The following is a 19462-nucleotide window of genomic DNA, read 5'->3' as shown; positions in this document are numbered from 1 at the left end:
CATTTGACACCATTGACCACAACATTTTATTACAGAGACTAGAACATAGATTTGGGATTAAAGGAACCACATTACATTGGTTTAAATCTTATCTGTCAGACAGATTCCAACTTGTTCATGTTAATGATGACTCTTCTTTATGCACCAAAGTTAGCTATGGAGTTCCACAGGGCTCTGTGTTAGGACCAATACTTTTTAATCTGTACATGTCACCTTTAGGCAAAATTATTAGGAAACATTCCATAAACTTCCACTGCTATGCAGATGATACCCAGCTCTATTTATCTGTGAAACCAGAAGATACTAACCAATTAGTCAAACTTGAAGCATGTCTAAAAGACATAAAGACCTGGATGTCCTACAATTTCCTACTTCTAAATTCAGACAAAACTGAAATCATCCTCTTTGGGCCTAAAAACATGAGAAATATGCTGTCTAACAATATAGTTACTTTAGATGACATAACTTTGGCCTCCAGTACTGCGGTGAGGAACCTTGGAGTTATTTTTGACCAGGATTTGGCATTTACGTCACATATAAGACAAATCTCTAGAACAGCCTTCTTCCACCTACGGAACATTGCTAAAATTAGAAGCATCCTGTCTCAAAGTGATGCCGAAAAACTGGTCCATGCATTTGTTACTTCTAGGTTGGACTACTGTAATTCCCTACTTCTGGGGTGTCCTAATAACTCTCTAAAAAGCCTTCAATTAATCCAAAATGCTGCAGCAAGAGTGCTGACTGGATTAGGAAAGAGAGATCATATTTCACCTTCACTAGCTTCTCTTCATTGGCTTCCCATAAAATCTAGAATAGAGTTCAAAACCCTCCTCCTTACATACAAAGCTCTTAATGGTCAAGCTCCATCATATTTAAAAGATCTCATAGTTCTGTATCGCCCGATTAGACCACTTCGATCCCAAAATACAGGCCTACTTGTGGTTCCCAGAGTTTGCAAAAGTAGAATGGGAGGCAGAGCCTTTAGCTATCAAGCTCCTCTCCTGTGGAACCAGCTTCCAATCCAAATTCGGGGAGCAGACACCCTCTCTACTTTTAAGACTAGGCTTAAAACCTTCCTTTTTGATAAAGCTTATAGTTAAACTGCTCACTCAACCTGAACTAGCTTTTCTCTATACATTTACTTGTCACTACTGTATACCATTAATTCTATATCCTACAACCTGCACGATGCTTTGTTGTTGCTTTTTTGTTGTTTTGTTGTTGCTTTTCTTGTTGTTTTGTTGTTGCTTTTTGTTGTTGCTTTTTGTTGTTTTGTTGTTGCTTTTTTGTTGTTTTGTTGTTGCTTTTCGTTGTTGCTTTTCGTTGCTCTTTTCTTTTCTTTCTCCACTTTCCACTCACCCCAACCGGTCAAGGCAGATGGCCGCCCACCCTGAGCCTGGTTCTGCTGGAGGTTTCTCCCATTAAAGGGAGTTTTTCCTCTCCACTGTTGCCTAGGGCTTGCTCAAGGGGGATTTGTTGGGTTGCTTCTACATACTTGTGTAGTCTGGACTTTATTCTGTAAAGTGCCTTGAGATGACTTTGTTGTAAATTGGCGCTATATAAATAAAGTTGAATTGAATTGAATTGAAGACCATGGAAGACAAATTAAAAGGATGATCGCAGCAAACTTAAAGCCCATTTAAGAAGACTCTTGGGGAGGTTTACAACAAGGTGTAAACCACTGGTAACCCTCAAGAACAGAAAGGCCAGAAAAGTCCGTTCAGTTCTAAAATGGGATCCAAAGCATCACCACATCATGTGTCAAACAAGGTGAAAGCAGTGTTATGACATGTATACGAACCAGGTCACTGGTGTTTATTGATGACGTGACTGCTGTACGACAGTCAGTGATAAAACTAGCAGGATAATTCCTGACACAGCCTCACATTGCAGATGTATAGTGAACCATACAGCGAAAGCTGCCCAAGAGTTTCTTGGGAAGATAAAACAGGATATTCTTTACTGGCTAAGTCAGTTACCTAATCACAACCCCAAAAAAGGCAGCTTTTTCTTTACTTAAGACAAGACTGAAAGCAGAAAAACCCACAAACAAACAGCAGGTGACAGCCTGGCAAAGCTTGTAAAACTCAGCATTTGGTCATGTCCATTGGTGTCAGATTTCAGGCAGACATTGACTCCAAAGGATTTTTATTCAAGTATTAAAGGCAATAATAATGTTTATGGTAGTTTGTTCTACTACTTGAGCCACCAAAATTGGAGGCGTGTTTTTGAAAACGCTGTGATTCTTGACTGCTAAATGCCACACTTTTGTCAAACCCCTTGAATTGAAGCTAAAAGTCTTGAGTTTGCTCACATCTTGATTGTTATGTTTAAAATCCAGTTTGGTGGCGTCCAGATGCCCAACGCCAAAAAATTTAATTGTTCCAATATTTATGAACCTAACTGTAAATTCATTCGGCAAAAACATCCAAATTATCTAGTAATATGCTGATATCAAATTACAAGTTAGGGGCGCTGTTGTCTCTGGGCAAGACACTGAACCGCTAACAGCCCACTCCCCTCCCCAGCTGTGCAGTGCCGGTCCAAGCCCGGTAGAAATTGGGGAGGGTTGCGTCAGGAAGGGCATCCGGTGCAAAACCTGTGCCAAATCAACATGCCGACAATGATCCACTGTGGCGACCCTGAACTCACGGGACAAAATTAAATTAATTAATTTTAAAATTTTAAAAAAGCTGATACCAAATTACAAATAAACTGACACTTTTGTGATACAACTTATTTTGGCAGAGATTTGTTTCTAAGAGTGTAAGATTCCCATCTACAGAATATTTAGTATAATATTATTGTTAATTGTCTCTTGTCAATCTATTACTGTACCTTCAAGAAGTTGGAAAAGTTCCTACTAGGAGAATAATTTGATGTTTGTTCAGCCTTTAAAATTGTCTCTGTTTATGCATGCGTTTTACCGGAAACGTCTAAATTGATTAAGACCTAACTCAACAAATCAGACGGAACATAAACATAAATTATTTATTGTGGAAAATGACCCAGTCTTTTCTGTGTGTGGCAAAAGAATCAAATTGGGTCTTACAATAACTTCAACCAAACTAAACTTTTTTGTACGGTCAAGTGTAAGGTCAAGATATTGACTCCGCTAATCCAAAACATTTATTCTGCTTTAACCAGTCATTTGTAGAATAATAATATGTGTTTAGGGTTGAAAGCCTTGACATGGTTTTGTAAAGTTTGCTTGTAGAACTTAACCTTTGTGGTTCCATCAATGTTGGAAAGTCATTCTGGTCCAGAGGCAGTGAAGCAGGTCTACATTGTAATAACGCCAACACCATTATTCATAGATGGGATAGGGTTTTTTTTGCAGGAAAACAGTTTTATCATCAACAAACACTTCTCATCAAACCAAAAGGTTCTATTTGGTTTCTCAAACTTTGGGTCATTGCACAGCCTTTGAGCTTTTCCAAATGACCTTGAACAAACTATAGATAGGCAGCACTGTACATTTTGATGAGTACTGGCTTCCTCCTTGCAACTTTGCCATGACCATCATTGTTTTTTAATGTTCTCCTGAGGGTGGACTCAGGAACACTGATGGTAGCTCCTGCAAGACAGGCTGTTAGTTTCTTAGACGTTACCCTGGGCTTCTTTGTAACATTTCGGACTATTAAAAACCCTGCTCTGGTGCTGACTGATTTTCATTTGTAACAGTCAACTGGTCCAATCCCTTTAGAAGTTATTAATAAATCATTGGAACCTGTCCATCCTTGTGAGCATCAAAAACTCTTTTTTCTCTAAGAAAGTATAGGTGTGACGCACCTATACAAACTTGTTTTTTCGAAATCATAGTGAAGACCCAGATTTCTCTTCTTTAAATAAGGCATGACCACTCAGACTCACGTCTGATTTATATCCCACTTTTTCTTCAAACGATTTGAGGTTATCATCTGTTTGCTACAGACAAATAGAGAGGATCATTTTCCACAATAAATAATTATATATATTTTGTTATTTAATTGTATTTCCTTTATGTAGTTAGGGGACTTGCATGAAGATCTGATTATGTATTGGGTCATTTTAATGAAGAAATAGAGAACATGCTAAAAAGCTCACAAATGTTCAAGGGCCACTACAAGTGGATGCATAAAAAACAGCAATGGAGAATTAAAAATTTAAAAGCAGATTTGACAGAACAATAAGCTTAACATGCATGAAAAAGTCCAAACTCAGCTATTTAAAATGCTTCAATCAAAGGTCTTGCATACAGTATTTTCATTAACAGGCTTCACCGTGATATGTCAGTCAGTAAACTGTCAACTGTAAAAATACACAGACCTGTACAGGAATAGAAGAGATTCATTCATTTTGAATGTGTTGAAATGTCTGACCTAGTTTAGGTGTGTTTGATTTATCTTCTCAGGCACTTAAACAGCCTCAGAAATGGACACACTGCTGGCTCGGTAAAATGAACGTTGTCCATCCTCATGCATTTAAAATGTACTCTCCACTCCACCTCGTGCACTGTATGTGTTGATCTGTTATGTTTGCCTCTTTGGTTTCATCATAAATTTAGATAATTGGTGGTTGAAATCAAACGTGTTCTGTTTCTGGCAGTGGCTCCAGTGGATTTGGTTATTTCTGATTCAGCTTATTCAGCTTGTTTCTAATCAACTGTAGTAGTAAAAATTGTTTAACTGTTGGCACATGTTTTCAGCCATTTGTCATTAACTTTAAAGCGTTTCGCAATTGCTTGTGGTCAAAACCTACAAAAAGCTAAGTGTTTTATATTTCATAAATGGTATATTGTCTGCTTTTGTATAGCAGTCTTCTACCTTATCTTACCTGTGATTTTCTACACAACCACCACATTTGATCGACATCTTCAAAGTACCTGAAAGTACTAGTCCATCAAATTTAAAACACATTGCGATATCTTCTCCAATGAATTGGTTTTTCACAAACTTTTCCAGCTGTCTTTCCTTCATTATATAGTAGTGGAGAAAAATTGCGTGACGGATTTTGATTTTAAAGGCCTCACTGCACAGTGCTGCACGTTTGTCAAAGTTAGAAAAACAATTTAAATTAAGGTCTTACAACAGCTACAAAATCATGTATCATGTTGTATTTCTTTTAGAATAACAGGGTCGCAGTTTGGTTTGTATTTATAATAACAAGAATCACACTTGTGACAGCATTTGGAAAGACTTTACCCAGAGTGTGAAAATATTTTCATAATATTATAATTTTTTTAATTAAAGTTTTGAACACTGATTCACAAGGCCCAGATGTCACTGTCAATAATGAAAAATTACACAATGCGTTTCCTAACATAATAAATGTAGAGTAGATCGTCATTGCGTTGCGTGTTTTCTAAAATAGTTCACCTAGCTGAGCGTAAAAATGACTTCTGAAACTGCTTCTCCAAGAGCCACAACACAGCTCTTAACATGGAGATGTCCTCAACATAGCTCAGTGAGATCAGATTAAACTTGTGTTTGATTTTCTGAAACTAAAGAAGTAATGGGTGTCAAGATGTTGCTAAAAATGAATGAGTGAAACATGCAACTAAAATGAAGTCAAGATAAGTATTGTTTAGAAATCAAGTGCATTTCTGGCATTATACAATCTGACTACAGTGGCTTTTAACACACATGGTCAAAAACTGACCAACCCAGACACCTCTAGACAGTCTCCTCCTACTGTAAAACCCTCGATCAAAGTCAGTTTGTTCAGGGGACACAACTCTTCTATTACCCTCTCTAGTTATTCTTCCACACGACAAAAGTAGTGTGTCACACTCTGGTGCTGACTCCCTTCTCTATCTATAGCCACCGTAGAGCAGTTGTCTCTTGGCCTGCCTCTGTCTAACATGCTGACATGCTGAGGTGATCTAATAAGACAGAAGTGAAGTCCATACAATTTATTATACGCTAACTGCAGAACTGGACAACGGGACAACCCATGCACACAGCACACAGCACACAGCACACAGCACACAGCACACAGCACACACACACACACACACACACGCGACCACACAGATATGTCTACACAGTCCAATTATCCTACTGGATTACATGACAGCACTGTACATTAATCTGTTACAGGAAATTGAACATGCCAGTTTTTGGTTATTGAAATAATGCTAAAACGACAAGTGTAATATCATTCAAGTTAATATAGTGTCCCCATATTATTAAGACAAGTTTACAGTCCAGTTTATGAAGCCAGTTTTTGGGGTTATCTGTTTATTTAATGACCACAGCACAGCCTACCAGCAGTTCCTCAACATTAAAGGCACCGTTGCTTAGGTGCTTGGGTGGACATTTAATATTTTATGTGTTCATTTCCCACTCAACAGTTTCTGAGTACTTTGCAAGATTCTGAACTCAGAATCGTCTTCACTTAGCCTGGGCTGATGTTATAGCCTGTAATTATGCCATAATTGTAAGTCATTTGTGCTATTATTTTAATAATAAGATACGGATGCCAACAACCTGTCAAGATGAGTGAATTTATGGAAGCTTCAGTTGCTCAAATATGGCTAATAAGGGGGCAGTGGAATCCTGCTTAAAATCAATGAACACAGGCATCATGAGATCCATCAGTTTATTACCTCCCTGCTTATCCACTTATTCCAACATGCTGCGGCCGGTAAGGAGGACACCCTCCTACGGTATTACAGGGTTCTCACATGTAAGTGCTACAGCTCAGCAAGACTTTCATGTGCCAGGAGAAAACTCTGGAGCTAGCAGGAGCAAGGAAACTCTACACATGAAATCCTCAGATCTTTTTTGGTACGATGAGTGAAAAATGCTGTCTGCTGGTGCAACAACACGAAAGTGGCAGACAGTAACAGACTGGACAAATAATTCAGGAGGGCTGGCCTCTGTACTGCTGCTGGATTTAGATCCTTTGCATGGGGTGGCTGACAGGAGGACTTTGTCCAAAGTCCTCTCGATCCTGGACCATCCCTTCCACCCACTCCACAGTTTTCTGGCTGAACAGAGGAGCATGTTCAGGCAGAAACTGATCGCCAAGTGCTCCACAGTATGCCACAGAAGATCCTTCCATTAAGTGGCCGTGAAACATTACATCTCCTCCATCTTCTGTAAAGGGGGTGGGAACTAGATCGGAAGCTGGACTATTGTGTCTCTCTTGTATATCAAATTATGATATTTTCCTCCAGATTGTATCAGAACTGCACTTTATCATGACTGTTAACTACTATTTTCATCACCATCACATTCACTTATCAAAGTTGTCACCATCATCATGGTAACTACTTTTGTCATTCTAGCAGTTCAATGTGCTGAATGCCACTTCTGCTTATTCTGCACCTCACCTGCACCTAATCTTTAGATTTTTTTAAGATTCTTATTGAGAATATTGAGTGTGGTTATTTTCTCTTTCATTTTTTCAACAGCGAGTAGCTGTAGCTAGGTGTTTTTATATTTAGAACTTTAGATGTTATATTGTACGTGCAGTTTTGTGGTTCGATAAGTACATAGACAATGGGAGCAAATAGCCGGTGAACAAAGTTATTGTGTACTTTTTCACACTGATGTGGCATCGAGTTTCCCATATATTACAATTTGATGATATGTAAAAGTCCCTTTTTCATCAGCTCTGTCTGTAAGTAGGTAGGAAGCTGTGCAGGTTTAAGCCTCAATTCCCCAGAATGTCAAACTGAATTCAACACGTGCATACAGGCAGTAATATTTGAATTTCTACTTTTTGGTATTTACAAAAGTCTTAAATGTTGCATTAAATCAGGGCAGTGGAAGCAACAGGGCTCTTGGGAGATGTTGCTGATAAACTGGCTGTAGAGTTTGTAATAACTCTGTCCCTCTCTAATATACCCACACAGCTAGTACCTCTCTCTCTCTCTCTCACTCTCCTTCCGGCTACTAACTCTCACCCAGAGTCACCTTTCCTTCTCTCGCTCAGCACATTTTGCCTTAGTCAGTCTGTGTCTCTCTCTCTCTCTCTCTCTCTCTCTCTCTCCAGCTCAGTCTTCATTACTTTATTTCTACCCCTTGCACTTCTGTTCCTCTCTCTCACACACACAAACGCACCAAGCTCTGTACCTACCTTGCATCCAAACATCAGAGATATTGTGTTGTTGGTGCATGCTACTTTGCAGTGGCACAACATGTGGCTAACGTTAGCTAGCTGGTCCCGTGCTAGGGGGGCATCCTAGCCTTCATACACACATTTCACACTCACACACCTCCACACACTCACACACACATGCACATTCATGTGTTCTATCAACTGCGCTCCATCCCATTCCAGAATCCCCAACTCTGCCAGCCCCCCCACCCCCTCTGCCCCCCTCCGCCTGGCTACAGTCCTCAGCTGTGACAGGCCAGTGTCCTCTCCCTCACGCTCTTCATTGCTCTCATCTTCCTCATCATCTTCATCGTTGCAATCCACATAGCTGGTCAAGATGCAGGGAGCAACATGGTCACTGTTTCCCTGTGTGTCTGTGTTTGTATGTGTGTTCAGTGTGTGTTATAGTGAATCTGTGTGAGTCTGCATGAATAAATGTGTATAAGCATGTAAGTGTGTATGTGTCAGTATGGATGTGGTCTCTGTTGTCCTCCTCTGCAGTAGCAGTCCCAGTCCTCTATCTCCACTCTCTCTGTGTGAGTGTTTGCCTCTCTCATTCTGTCGCTTCTTTACTCTCTCTCTCTCCCTCTCTCGCTCTCTCACTCCCCCCTCTCTCTCACTATCTGTTTCTCCCTCTCTCTCCATCTCCCTTTCCTTTGCTAGCTCACTCTCCCTCGTTTTGCTCCACCTCTTAACAGCAAGATCAATGAGAGACAGACAGAAAGAAAAAGAGGAGAAACCTTAAACACTGAGGTTGAGGGAGGATCTGTCTCTCTATCTCTTTCTTTTCACCTGTTTTTATTTGTACCTTCTGCAGTGATGCTCTGCCCCGTGTGTGTCTGTCAGGCACACAAAGAACAAGAGGAGAGGGTTAAGCATACAGTATTATACGGGCTAGTGAAGATTGACTTGACTAAATATAACAGCAGAGGAGAGAGAGGGGTAAAGAGACAGTGATAGTGAATGAGTGAGGCAGAGACAATGTTGTTACATCATGCAGTGTCACAAGCCATGATCAGTCAAACACACATAGACCTTACTGGGATGACTTGGTTAAGGGACAGTAGAACACAGCAGCATTAACTATTTCAAACTACAGGTGACCAGGACACTACAGCGTGATAACAGAGCGTTGGAGCCATCGTGTAAAAAAAATATATATATATATTTTTCTCCCACAAAATGTGTGTTCTGCCCAAACTGACTAAGATGTGATAGTAATGCCAAAATAAGTAGGCATAAATGTTAAAACAGTGTGAACAACTGTGTTGGTGGGGGTGTGTGGTTCAAGTACTGATGAAAGGCAAACGCTTGAGTAACAAAGTGATGGATTTAAAGCAAGATTTTACAACTTTGAGAAGTTATCATGAGAGCAATTATTTGACGTTTTGCTGCATGTATTGCAAGGTAAACAGTATACATATACCAATATTCTACTCTAAATTATGTGTACAGGTAATTGCTTGCATCAGCTTGTCGGATAATAGTGCATTGCAGCAAACGTTGAGCCAGGTTCAGGTTCTTTGCTGGAACGCTCTTGCTGTGTTGCCTGAGAGGGCTGTGATTTTTAGTTGTCCGAAAAAAGCCTTAGAATACTGGGAGGATATTGCCTGTCTGTCTAGTTATTAATAGTGAAAGGTACTAAATTTTACAATGTGGACAAAACCCATCTACATAATAGGATCCAATAAGCACTTTACCTGTTATGTGATCACAAAAACATGCATATATGCATATACAGTTTATAAGAATAGACAGGAGAGGAGATGATTTATAGAAGATTTAGATGGGCAGAGGAAGTCAAACAAGTCAACTCGAGGCTTAAGGCTGGCGACTGGGCCATCTGGACCTTCACACACATGCACACAGAGACTGAAACACACACAGTAGCATCTCCATGGTTGTCTCTGTCTTCTCACCTCGACTGAAAAACAAACAACGCAGCATGAGAGAGAAGAAGACAGAGAGTGGGAAATGATGTGTGAGAAAGCAAAGAGTGAAGCGAGGGAAACAGGCAACTAGAGGGAGATTTCAAGGTCACTCAGAGTGAAAACTTATGTGAGATGGAAAAATGGTTAAGACAGACTTAAACTAGCTGATACTATCAAGACTAAAATTAGAAGGGAACTGATAACACAACATGCGATTAAGGCTCAGGTTCCATTTAAAGCTGATTATCAGTAATGCAAATGTATTTTGGGAGGCTTTTTTTTCAACATTACAAACATGCACAGGTTCAAGCTTAAAGGAACAAATTCAGAAGCTGATGCAAGTAGACAACTTACATACATAATGCAATGGCATGAAACATTCTTCTGACCACAGCAAGGTCTTCAATTTCAAAAACCTTGCTTACACTATATGAATTTGAAACTGTGTGTGTGCAATGCATTACCAGTCCCTGAAGTTTACAAAACTTTTTTGTGATTACTGTGGCCTAAAATGGACTGTTTTTCGTGACAGCTTTGCTAAAAAATAGTAATACATGTTGTTGTGTTTTTATGATGCTTTAATTGCAAGGTTGCCCAAGATTCTTGGATTCTTTGGTTGAGTTAAATGTTGCAATCAACATTTTTTAATGGTCTGATTAACAGCCAAGAAAAACGTCAAACTGTGTTGAACTGTGTTACTGTGTTGAAACGTTCAACATTTCTCTCTACATACCAAATTTTATGTAAAAAAAAAAAAATGATAAAATTAATAAAAATTCAGAAGATGTGACTGTGATGTTGCTGACTTGTGCTTTTAGATAAAATGTTGTGGCATTGGTTTTTTCTAGATTTGAAATTGAAATCTGCGCTTACTTAATATGGGCCAGTTAAATCCAACCAGCTGTCTGTTTAAGTTTACTTGTTTCACATTCTAGTTTTCTCTTTAAAAACTGTGACCAACCGCACTTTTATTCAACTTCTTTCAAATCTTCATACCTTTTCTTAAGAACTTCTTTTCATGAGTGTAAAGAAAACTAAATCTCAGTGTCCTCGTATATGGGTGTAGGGGGAATATTATGATGGAAATGGGGGGCAAAGGCATTGTCTGACAGGAGAGAGGGTAGGCTGTTAGACACTTACTGTTTCTGATACTGATGAGCTGCACTGTGTACTGTCCTTCAATGCCTCACACAGACACACATCTTCTGACAGACAGAAGCAGATGCTACACGTTAGCATCTGCTTCATTTTAACATAAAACCTGATCAAAGGACAAATGATCCATTTACAACTTGAAGAGGGAAAATATCCCCCAAAATACCATCTCAAGTTGATGATACAGAAAAAAATCATGTTTACTCTGATATGTGACCTAAATGTTTGCACTTACAGTAGGTTCGGCGCTTAAGCCTCTGTCGTGGAAGAAACCTTGCCTGCCTCTGACATGACTTGTTCTTGCATTAACACAATTCCTTTAAAATAAATCTAAGAGTTATTTTTACATTTTCAAAAAGTCAGCTTTGGGTCAATTGTCAGGTCAGAAGTCTTAGCTTGTATGATAAGCTATACCCACCCTGAGATCAGCTGAGTCCCTCTGCATTTGGCAAGAAGCAGATGGAGATCCTGCTGATGTGTGTGTCCATACTCATACACACACACACACAAATAGATTCCTACATCTGGGATAGCCACAGGCATTCTAGCTCACACAGCTCATACAATATCATGTAAACATTAGCATGTAAGGCCACAATAGTAACGTCCCACACCAAATTACTGAACTACACAAAGGCAGAGACAATAAAACAATATAAGAAAAAAATGGGTAGTGAAAGTTTGAAAAGTACCAAATGAAATCAGCAAGACAAATGGGGAGACAGAGACAGAGGGGAAAGAGAGAGGATGCTACCTCACAAGCCTAGCAGGCATGCACTACATGTTACCATTAGTAGGTCAGCCAGCACAGAAATAACTACACCATGTGTATGTGTGTGGAAACCTCATACACTCTCTACTAGCCAATCATAATGGATTATCCTTTCTGCACACAAATGAATGAAATAAGGACTCCATGCATCAACATTGCAAATTTGGTCACATGATCAGCCTTAACCAGCTGTGCATCCACTTTCCACACGAGTGGATTTTTCTCTGAATATACTGAATAGATCTTGTCCTCTCTTTGTGTGGGGACATACTGACTCCTACTGAAACCTTGCAGCAACACATGGCTGCAGTGGCTGGAAAGTTTTTTTGTTTTGTTTTGTTTTATGTCTGTTTTTCTGTCATTTAATAAAAGCGTCGTGCGCGAGGGTGGAAGTGTTACCAACTATTTAAGCAGCCATCATGGTAGTGATTAGTGTCGTGCGTACAGTGTCGCTTTCGGTGCTTCACATTAACTTATTTACTGGGGAGTGAGGATCAAGCACACTATCTGCATTTAAAGGTCTAGTATCTTGTTAACCTTTTAAAGGTCTTTGTAGTCATATACTGTAGTACAAATGCTGTATAGCGCAGCAATAAAACATTCTCTGGATGCACAAGAGGTTTTCGTTCATGATTTAGAAAAAAGTAACCACCATAGGTTTAGAGACTACTGTGAAAACACCACACCAAGGTTACACTAATGGCAGCACTATAGACCAGTACAAGATGTCCAAAGTCATAGGTCCATATACAGTAGACATGATGACTCTAAAGTAAACCATTTATTGTCTCCACCTGAAGAATCTATTATGAATTGAAATAAACCTGATTGCCTTGTTGATACTAGGTTTGTAAGTGTGTGAGATGATGTGTTTAGCTTCACAGAGATTAGTCATCTGCTTAATGGGATTAGCTGCCCTGGGTGCACTCAGGCATGACATGGCCTGAACAATTTATCATTTGCCTTCCAGCCCGTTTGCTACTAAAAAACTAAATGCAGCAAAGTTACTAGGACAAGAAACAAGTGGTTGAATTAAGCGGAGTACACAGAGCTAATAACTTCCTGTTCCTGTGAAAACGCGGAACACATCTGCTCACTCTCTGTCCTTCAAACACAAATTACTAGTACTTGTTCAGAATGTTACCCATCAGTAGTTACAGTTTCAGGAATCTGCTCGCTTTCCTTTTCAGCCAGGTAAATTTACTTTTCCAACGAGAGCACTGCTCAGTCGTTGAACTCATGGCTGATCCTGTTAACTAGCCAAATTTAGCTCATTGTAGTTGAGTTCTGGAGCCTGAGAGCCAAATGTGGGCTGGCATTCACCCAGGTCTGGCTTACGGATTTGGCTTGCTGTCAAGGATGTGGGCTTGGCCAATCTGTCCAAGACCATGTGAATCTGAATTAGCAGCTTTGGGCCAGTTTCAGTGACATAATAGCTTTTCCCTATTTGCCACAAGTGATGGCAATTGTAAAAACAAAACAAAAAAAAAAACATTACAATCATTGCGGTTTCATAGATATAATATAATATATAATATATAATTTTGACAAATACTGAGCAAGGGGAAAAGAGGTTGGGCATCACAGTTACTGCAGGGAAAAGATCATTACCAAGCAGCTATCGTTAATTTTTTAGTCACAACCTCTGGCCGTGGACTCATTCATCTTAATTACTCATCGCTCCTCCTGGTTGTCAGCCAACCTCCGTGATTCCTAGCACCTCCAATACTATTCACAGCAACCATATGACAGGTTTTTGTTGTTGACAGTGTTTTGTTGTTCCAAGATATTCTAGGAGTCATGTAAATTCACATAAAGGACATGGGACACACACTGGACACACATTACCTATATAAATATTGAAGTAAGTGTCTACACATGCAGCTTTTAAACTTTAACCCTAAGGCAAAGATAACAAAATGTAGAAAAATGCAACAAACGATATAGGGTGTTGCATAACTTAATGCCTGCTTGTGATTCATTTAACAAGCTGATTTAGTAAAAACCACACAGCAAAAAAACAGCACGTGAGTCAGAAGCTGTAATTAAAATACATGGAGATACGTTACACTGATTGAGGATGCAGAGCTTCGATGGTCCATCTTCACATGTAGCCCTCTTACTGATCCAGTAGGTGTCAGTACACCTACAGAATTCTTTACAACAGGTGTGGATCCTACAGAGCTGAGAGGCTATTTAACATGTCACTCGGGCTCCAGTGAACTGGCCTACAACAGTTCTACTTTGCTGCTTTAGTCCTACTGCAGATGCAAAACTCTGGACGCAGTTGTCCTACAGCTGGCTGGAAAGTTTTCACCACTTTTCCTTCTTCTCTCATTCCTTCTGCATTGATTAATTTGTCGGCTGTGACCCCTCCTCACAGTTACATCACAGCCAGCTGGATACTTGCACAGATGGATGAATCGGTGGAATCACACAGCATAACGTTTTCTGGCAAAGGAGGTAAAATATCCCACCAAAGTTAGGTATGCAAGGAGCGCATACACTTACTGTGTCTCCCTTCTGCAGCCTTTTTGTCTTTCACTCAGTTTGTCTTCTACGTCTTCCTCATTGTCCATCCTAAAATAGCTCCACCTCTGTAAAGTCTATTAGCAGCCTAAGGTAAGCCTCTTAGGAGCAACTCTTGCTCTCTTGGAGCAGAGGAGGCCGGTGACTCCCTACCAAACTGCATTTACTCTCTGATAATAAGATATTATATTTGTGTGTGTGTGTGTGTGTGTGTGTGTGTGTGTGTGTGTGTGTGTGTGTGTGTGTGTGTGTGTGTGTGTGTGTGCAATAACAAGTAAAGCACAAATTCTTCTCCTAAGTTACTGAAAGGGCAGAAGAAGGGAGCACAGCATGAACTGAAAGATTATCCTACAGAAATTTAGACATCTTGAGCTCAGGAAACACTGTCTTTTTTTTTTAACCCATTATCTTAATGAAATAAACGAATGTGAATGGTTTGTATGCCAAGAGACTGCAGACTTACTTGAGTGTGTGTGTGTGTGTGTGTGTGTGTGCGCGTGCGTGCACGTATGCGAGTCCTATGGCACTTCATTTATAAGTTGTATGCCGGAAAGGGTTTGGTTCTCTGTCCAGTCTAGAAGTCTCGTCTCTGTTGTTTGCCAGCACAATAAGTTCATGCTCTTAATAATTCCCAAAGCTCAAGAAGTGAGTGCAAGGTATTGTTTCTTATTAAGCAAAAACAGGGATCTATGGGTAAAATCTTTGTCCTTTATGAATGCAGTGGGGTTCAAATTAGGAGTGAGATATCTTGAATATATTCGATGTATCCTGGCTTGTTCTTTGTAGGATGAAGTAAATTACTATATCACGCACATTAAGTACAAACTGACTTGATTTAATTTCCTAAGCCGTAGACATGTGACTTGCTTTGGTCGTCTTGCTTCTTTTTGTCTTGCTGACTCATTATATCCCCTCTTAAGGACCAATCATATTAACCCAGTGCCACAATTTGACTTTAAACAATATCAATCTAAAAGAGCAAAATGTCAAATAAAACTTTACAATGTAAGTGGTAAATTATAAGCCATTAAGTGGGTCAAAAGTCCTTTTTTATGGTGTCATTTAAAATGTTCAATGTGTCATGATCTGCCTGCAATTTATTATTTGGTTATCTTGACAGTAGCTCCCCAGCAGCTAGTATGTATCCAGACTGCTGGTTTAGGTAATGTTACTGCTTGATGTGATGTCAGAATTTTAAAATTGAGGAACATTTGTTAAACTTTACTTTTCCAACCACTAATTAACATATAAACAAGACTGTTTTATACACACACACACACACGTTACAATATTTCCTAAAAATAACATGTAACATGAACAACATCTAAAACATTACTCGCTCGTCAGAATTGTGAGGGATGTATCTGACAATTCTGTATCGGAAACAAGCAGCCAGACCTGCATGCAACCTTAGTACAGCAAATAGCTATATTATACAGTAAAAGTCTTAGAGGATAGACTGTGTGCACTGCTATCCCCATTTGAACAACTATTGTATATCATCCCAGTGCACACCCATGGACAGCAGGGTCAACAGTTTTCTGACTGACTCCCCCTGGCCATATGTCATAGTGTGCCAGGCCAAGACACTGAACTCTTGAACTGCCCAACTCCAGTCCCTGAGGTTGTGCAAGTCAGTGAACTTCAAGTGCCAGTTGAAATCCTGACAAATTTGGGGAGGGTTGGGTCAGGAAAGGGATCCAACATAATTAAAAAAAAAAAAAAAGAGATCATCTCAACATGCGGAGCACACAATCCACTTTGACAACACAGAAAATGGGAAAAGAAAAACAATATCCAAAAAGAAGAACACACACACAAAATAAGCAAATGCATACAACCAAACATGATGGTAACATCCTCAGCAAGGAGGATAGCTACTAGAACAGGACCAAGGATGGGCAATACCGTGCTTACATACAGTATAATCTCCATCAAAGTAAACCTTTGTGGATTTGGTCAAAATCACATTTGTGTCATGTTACTCTCCTCAGACAAACCAGAACCGCACCTTTAATTACAGCACGTTGTTTGCTGGTCTCTTCTAATTAAAGTACCTCATTATCTACACATGTTTAAGCTGTGCACGGTCACTGAGGACTTGAGCTTATCCGAGCTCACACTGGTTCAGCTGCTTTAAAAATGGGCCATCCATTTCAGACCCTGCACATATGTGCATAATGTATGGGTTTAATTATACCAGCCTACTTTTTAGCCAAGTACTCTCTTCTGCCTTGAGACCAATCAGTTAGTCATTCAGTGTATCGGTTGGCTACACCTACTGTAGCCACCCAGTTAGTTAGATAGTTCCTTCTTTTGAAGTGTGTGTCCTCTCAACCCAGTTTCAACCCTCTCTGGGTGACACACATTGTCACATCAACAGCTGAGCAACAACTCTGCATTCCCAGTCTGTTCCACTAAGACATTACCCTATAGCCGGTTCATTCACAAAACACGGCAAGCAATCTGCACAATAAGCAACCTTGCTGCAGTTCAATGTTGCAAACTGTGAGCAGGTGAGTTTCCCATCATCTACAAAGCCAATAGCTTATTGTGAAACAATTTATTCAAATTTGTTAAACAGAATCCCCCAAAAGGACTGAAGATCTCATTCTCACTTTCGCATTAAAAACCGTGCTATGTTGATGTTTAACATCAGAAAGATCGTGTCACTACATCATCTATAATCTAAACTTAGCACACAAGTTAAAAAAATGCTATAATAAAAAAAATAAATGCCATCAATTTCAAAAAACCTTAATGCTTGTTATTAGAAAATTTCATCCACTTCTTCACCCACACTGTCACATACTGTTCTCTCTTGTCCCGATCTATTTGTCGTCTGTGCCATTCTCCTCTCTAGTCTACTCTCTTTTCGTGTCTCACCTTAGTAGTGAGGATACAGATGCAGTCCATCCTCACCAGTCCAACTGGCAAACTTTCAGCAAAACATCTGTCAGCTGCAACTTTCCCATTCCAACACTCAGCTGCTTGTTGCTGTTGGTGACATCCTTAATGCTGTCTGTCAGTCTCTGTCTCCGCCTCCCCATCCTCTTCTTCCATCCTTCAATCTCTCTCTCCTCCCTTCCCTGTTCTCCACCTGTCCTTTTATCAGAGTAGCCAGGGAGGACTTCCCCACTAAAATAGAGACTGGTTCGGAAACATGGCAGCTGTCCTCGTGCACCTCCACCCAACCTCTTGCTTTCCAGCTGCTGTCTTTGTTTTATGGCAGCTGGTAGCCACATTTTGACCTCCAAGAGTTTATGGCTCAGAATACATATCTGCACGCACAAGAAATACACTCAAAACACACACACACACACACACACACACACAAATGACACATGTAATACTGCACAAAAATACATACACATGGATGCACAACCAAACAGTTGTGCAGACATACTGCGTATACACAGAAGTAAGCAATCACACAAGTACATATGCTGCACACACACACACCACTCTCTGCTGTTTCATCAGGTCATTCTCTGTTTGGATGGAGTGGGCGGTTAGACTCAGTGACCAGAAACAGCGGTATAGCAATGAATGCTCTACTTTCAACTTTGACTGCTATTGGTAAAGTCAGAGCTCCACATGCACCCTGAAGCTCCACACAGAGATGGGACTTCACTCACTTGGGATATTGAGCTTTTTCAAGAGACACAATATAGTTTATGCTAAATTTGAAAACAAAAACAAAAAAAGAAATGATGCTATCGGCCCTGCAACAGACTGGCAATGAGTCCAGGATTCACCTTGCTTCTTACATAGTGACAGCTGGGATTGACTCTATGCCCCCTTCACCACCCCTATGACCCCCTAACAGGATAAGGAGTAAAGATAATGATTGGACTGATGCCATAAAAGGATGCACTAAAGAAAGTCTGCATATCACACTCAAATACCTTCAACAAAACATTCCTAACTGCAATTCCACATTTGTTTCTGTTTCTATCTTATACTACTTCTGTCCAGCTCCACTTGACCTTCGCTCTGACTCTAACAGAAAGGTTTCAGTCTGCCTGAGCTGGGTTTTAGGCAGAGCAGCACACAGAAGCCAGTGAAAGCCAAAAAATAACAAAAAGATTGTTATTATCAGACTTCAATTTGTTAGTTGGTCAGGAACATAACTCCATATCAATAGTAATTATTTACTATATCAAATAATATGTATATAATATGTTCAGAAGTTGCTTCCACATGAAAAAAAAAGCTTTTACTGCACGTTTAAAGAACACCTGAGTAGGACCACTGTATGTATAGCCAGATTTAACACCAACTCCTACACAGTACCAGTATTACAACAGCTGAGAGGACACTGTTGCAGATACAGCAGTAGATAAAAACAAAAACAAATGCAGGATAGAGAAACGCAAGATTTTTGTATTCTTATCTTGAATGTCTCCTATTTTTACATACAAGTTTTGCTGATACGAGTGAATCAGAATCACCAAACTCTCTTAACCTAACAAACCTATCAGAAATAATTATTTCAGAGAAAGGTGGGAGACAAACGTGGTCTATTTGGACCTCAGAGAAAAACTGAACTACAAAAAAATTAAACACGCCACGCATGAACACGCCACTTTATGCTGACTCTAGGGAATTGAATTGATTCCCCTTGTCACACTATGTAATGCAATGTAACCCAATGTTCAAACAAGCAGCCTGGAAAACTGATTTGCCCATCAATTCTAATTCGGTTCAGAAGAACACTGTCAGCAAAAAAGTCACATTTTGCCCTATATCAAAGGAATTCTTCACTATGATAGCAGTGATGTGTTACACATGAGGAAACAAATGCAAGATGATTCAAGTTAACCACGTTTTCTGTATCATGAAATTAAATCCACAGGTTAAAATAACGGCAGCATGAAATCTTTTTGACAATAATCCTGGAATTTGCATTAGAAAGGCATGTTCATTTCTTTATAAGGTGGAGACTTAGGAGACAAGACAGCGTTACACCAAAATGAGCACAAGC

General features: G+C 39.8%; 1 protein-coding gene across 7 annotated transcripts in view; it reads right to left on the bottom strand.

Moving 5' to 3' along the window:
* LOC137132003 (discs large homolog 1-like protein) overlaps positions 1–19462 on the bottom strand; it is a 103710-nt gene that overhangs the window by 78266 nt on the left and 5982 nt on the right. Inside the window, exon 1 of one of the 7 annotated variants that reach the window (XM_067513997.1) lies at positions 17362–17472. The exons of the other annotated variants lie outside the window; for them this stretch is intronic. Within the exon in view, the coding sequence (XP_067370098.1) occupies positions 17362–17391 (30 nt within the window). The 5' untranslated portion in view covers positions 17392–17472. Of the gene's footprint in view, positions 1–17361; positions 17473–19462 lie in introns of those variants that run through there. 7 annotated transcript variants of the gene reach the window in all.

This window comes from Channa argus, chromosome 8 (genome assembly GCF_033026475.1).
Source record: "Channa argus isolate prfri chromosome 8, Channa argus male v1.0, whole genome shotgun sequence".
NCBI classification, from domain to species: Eukaryota; Metazoa; Chordata; class Actinopteri; order Anabantiformes; family Channidae; genus Channa; species Channa argus.
Note: the sequence above shows the minus strand (reverse complement) of the source record. Positions and strands in the feature narration are given on the sequence as shown.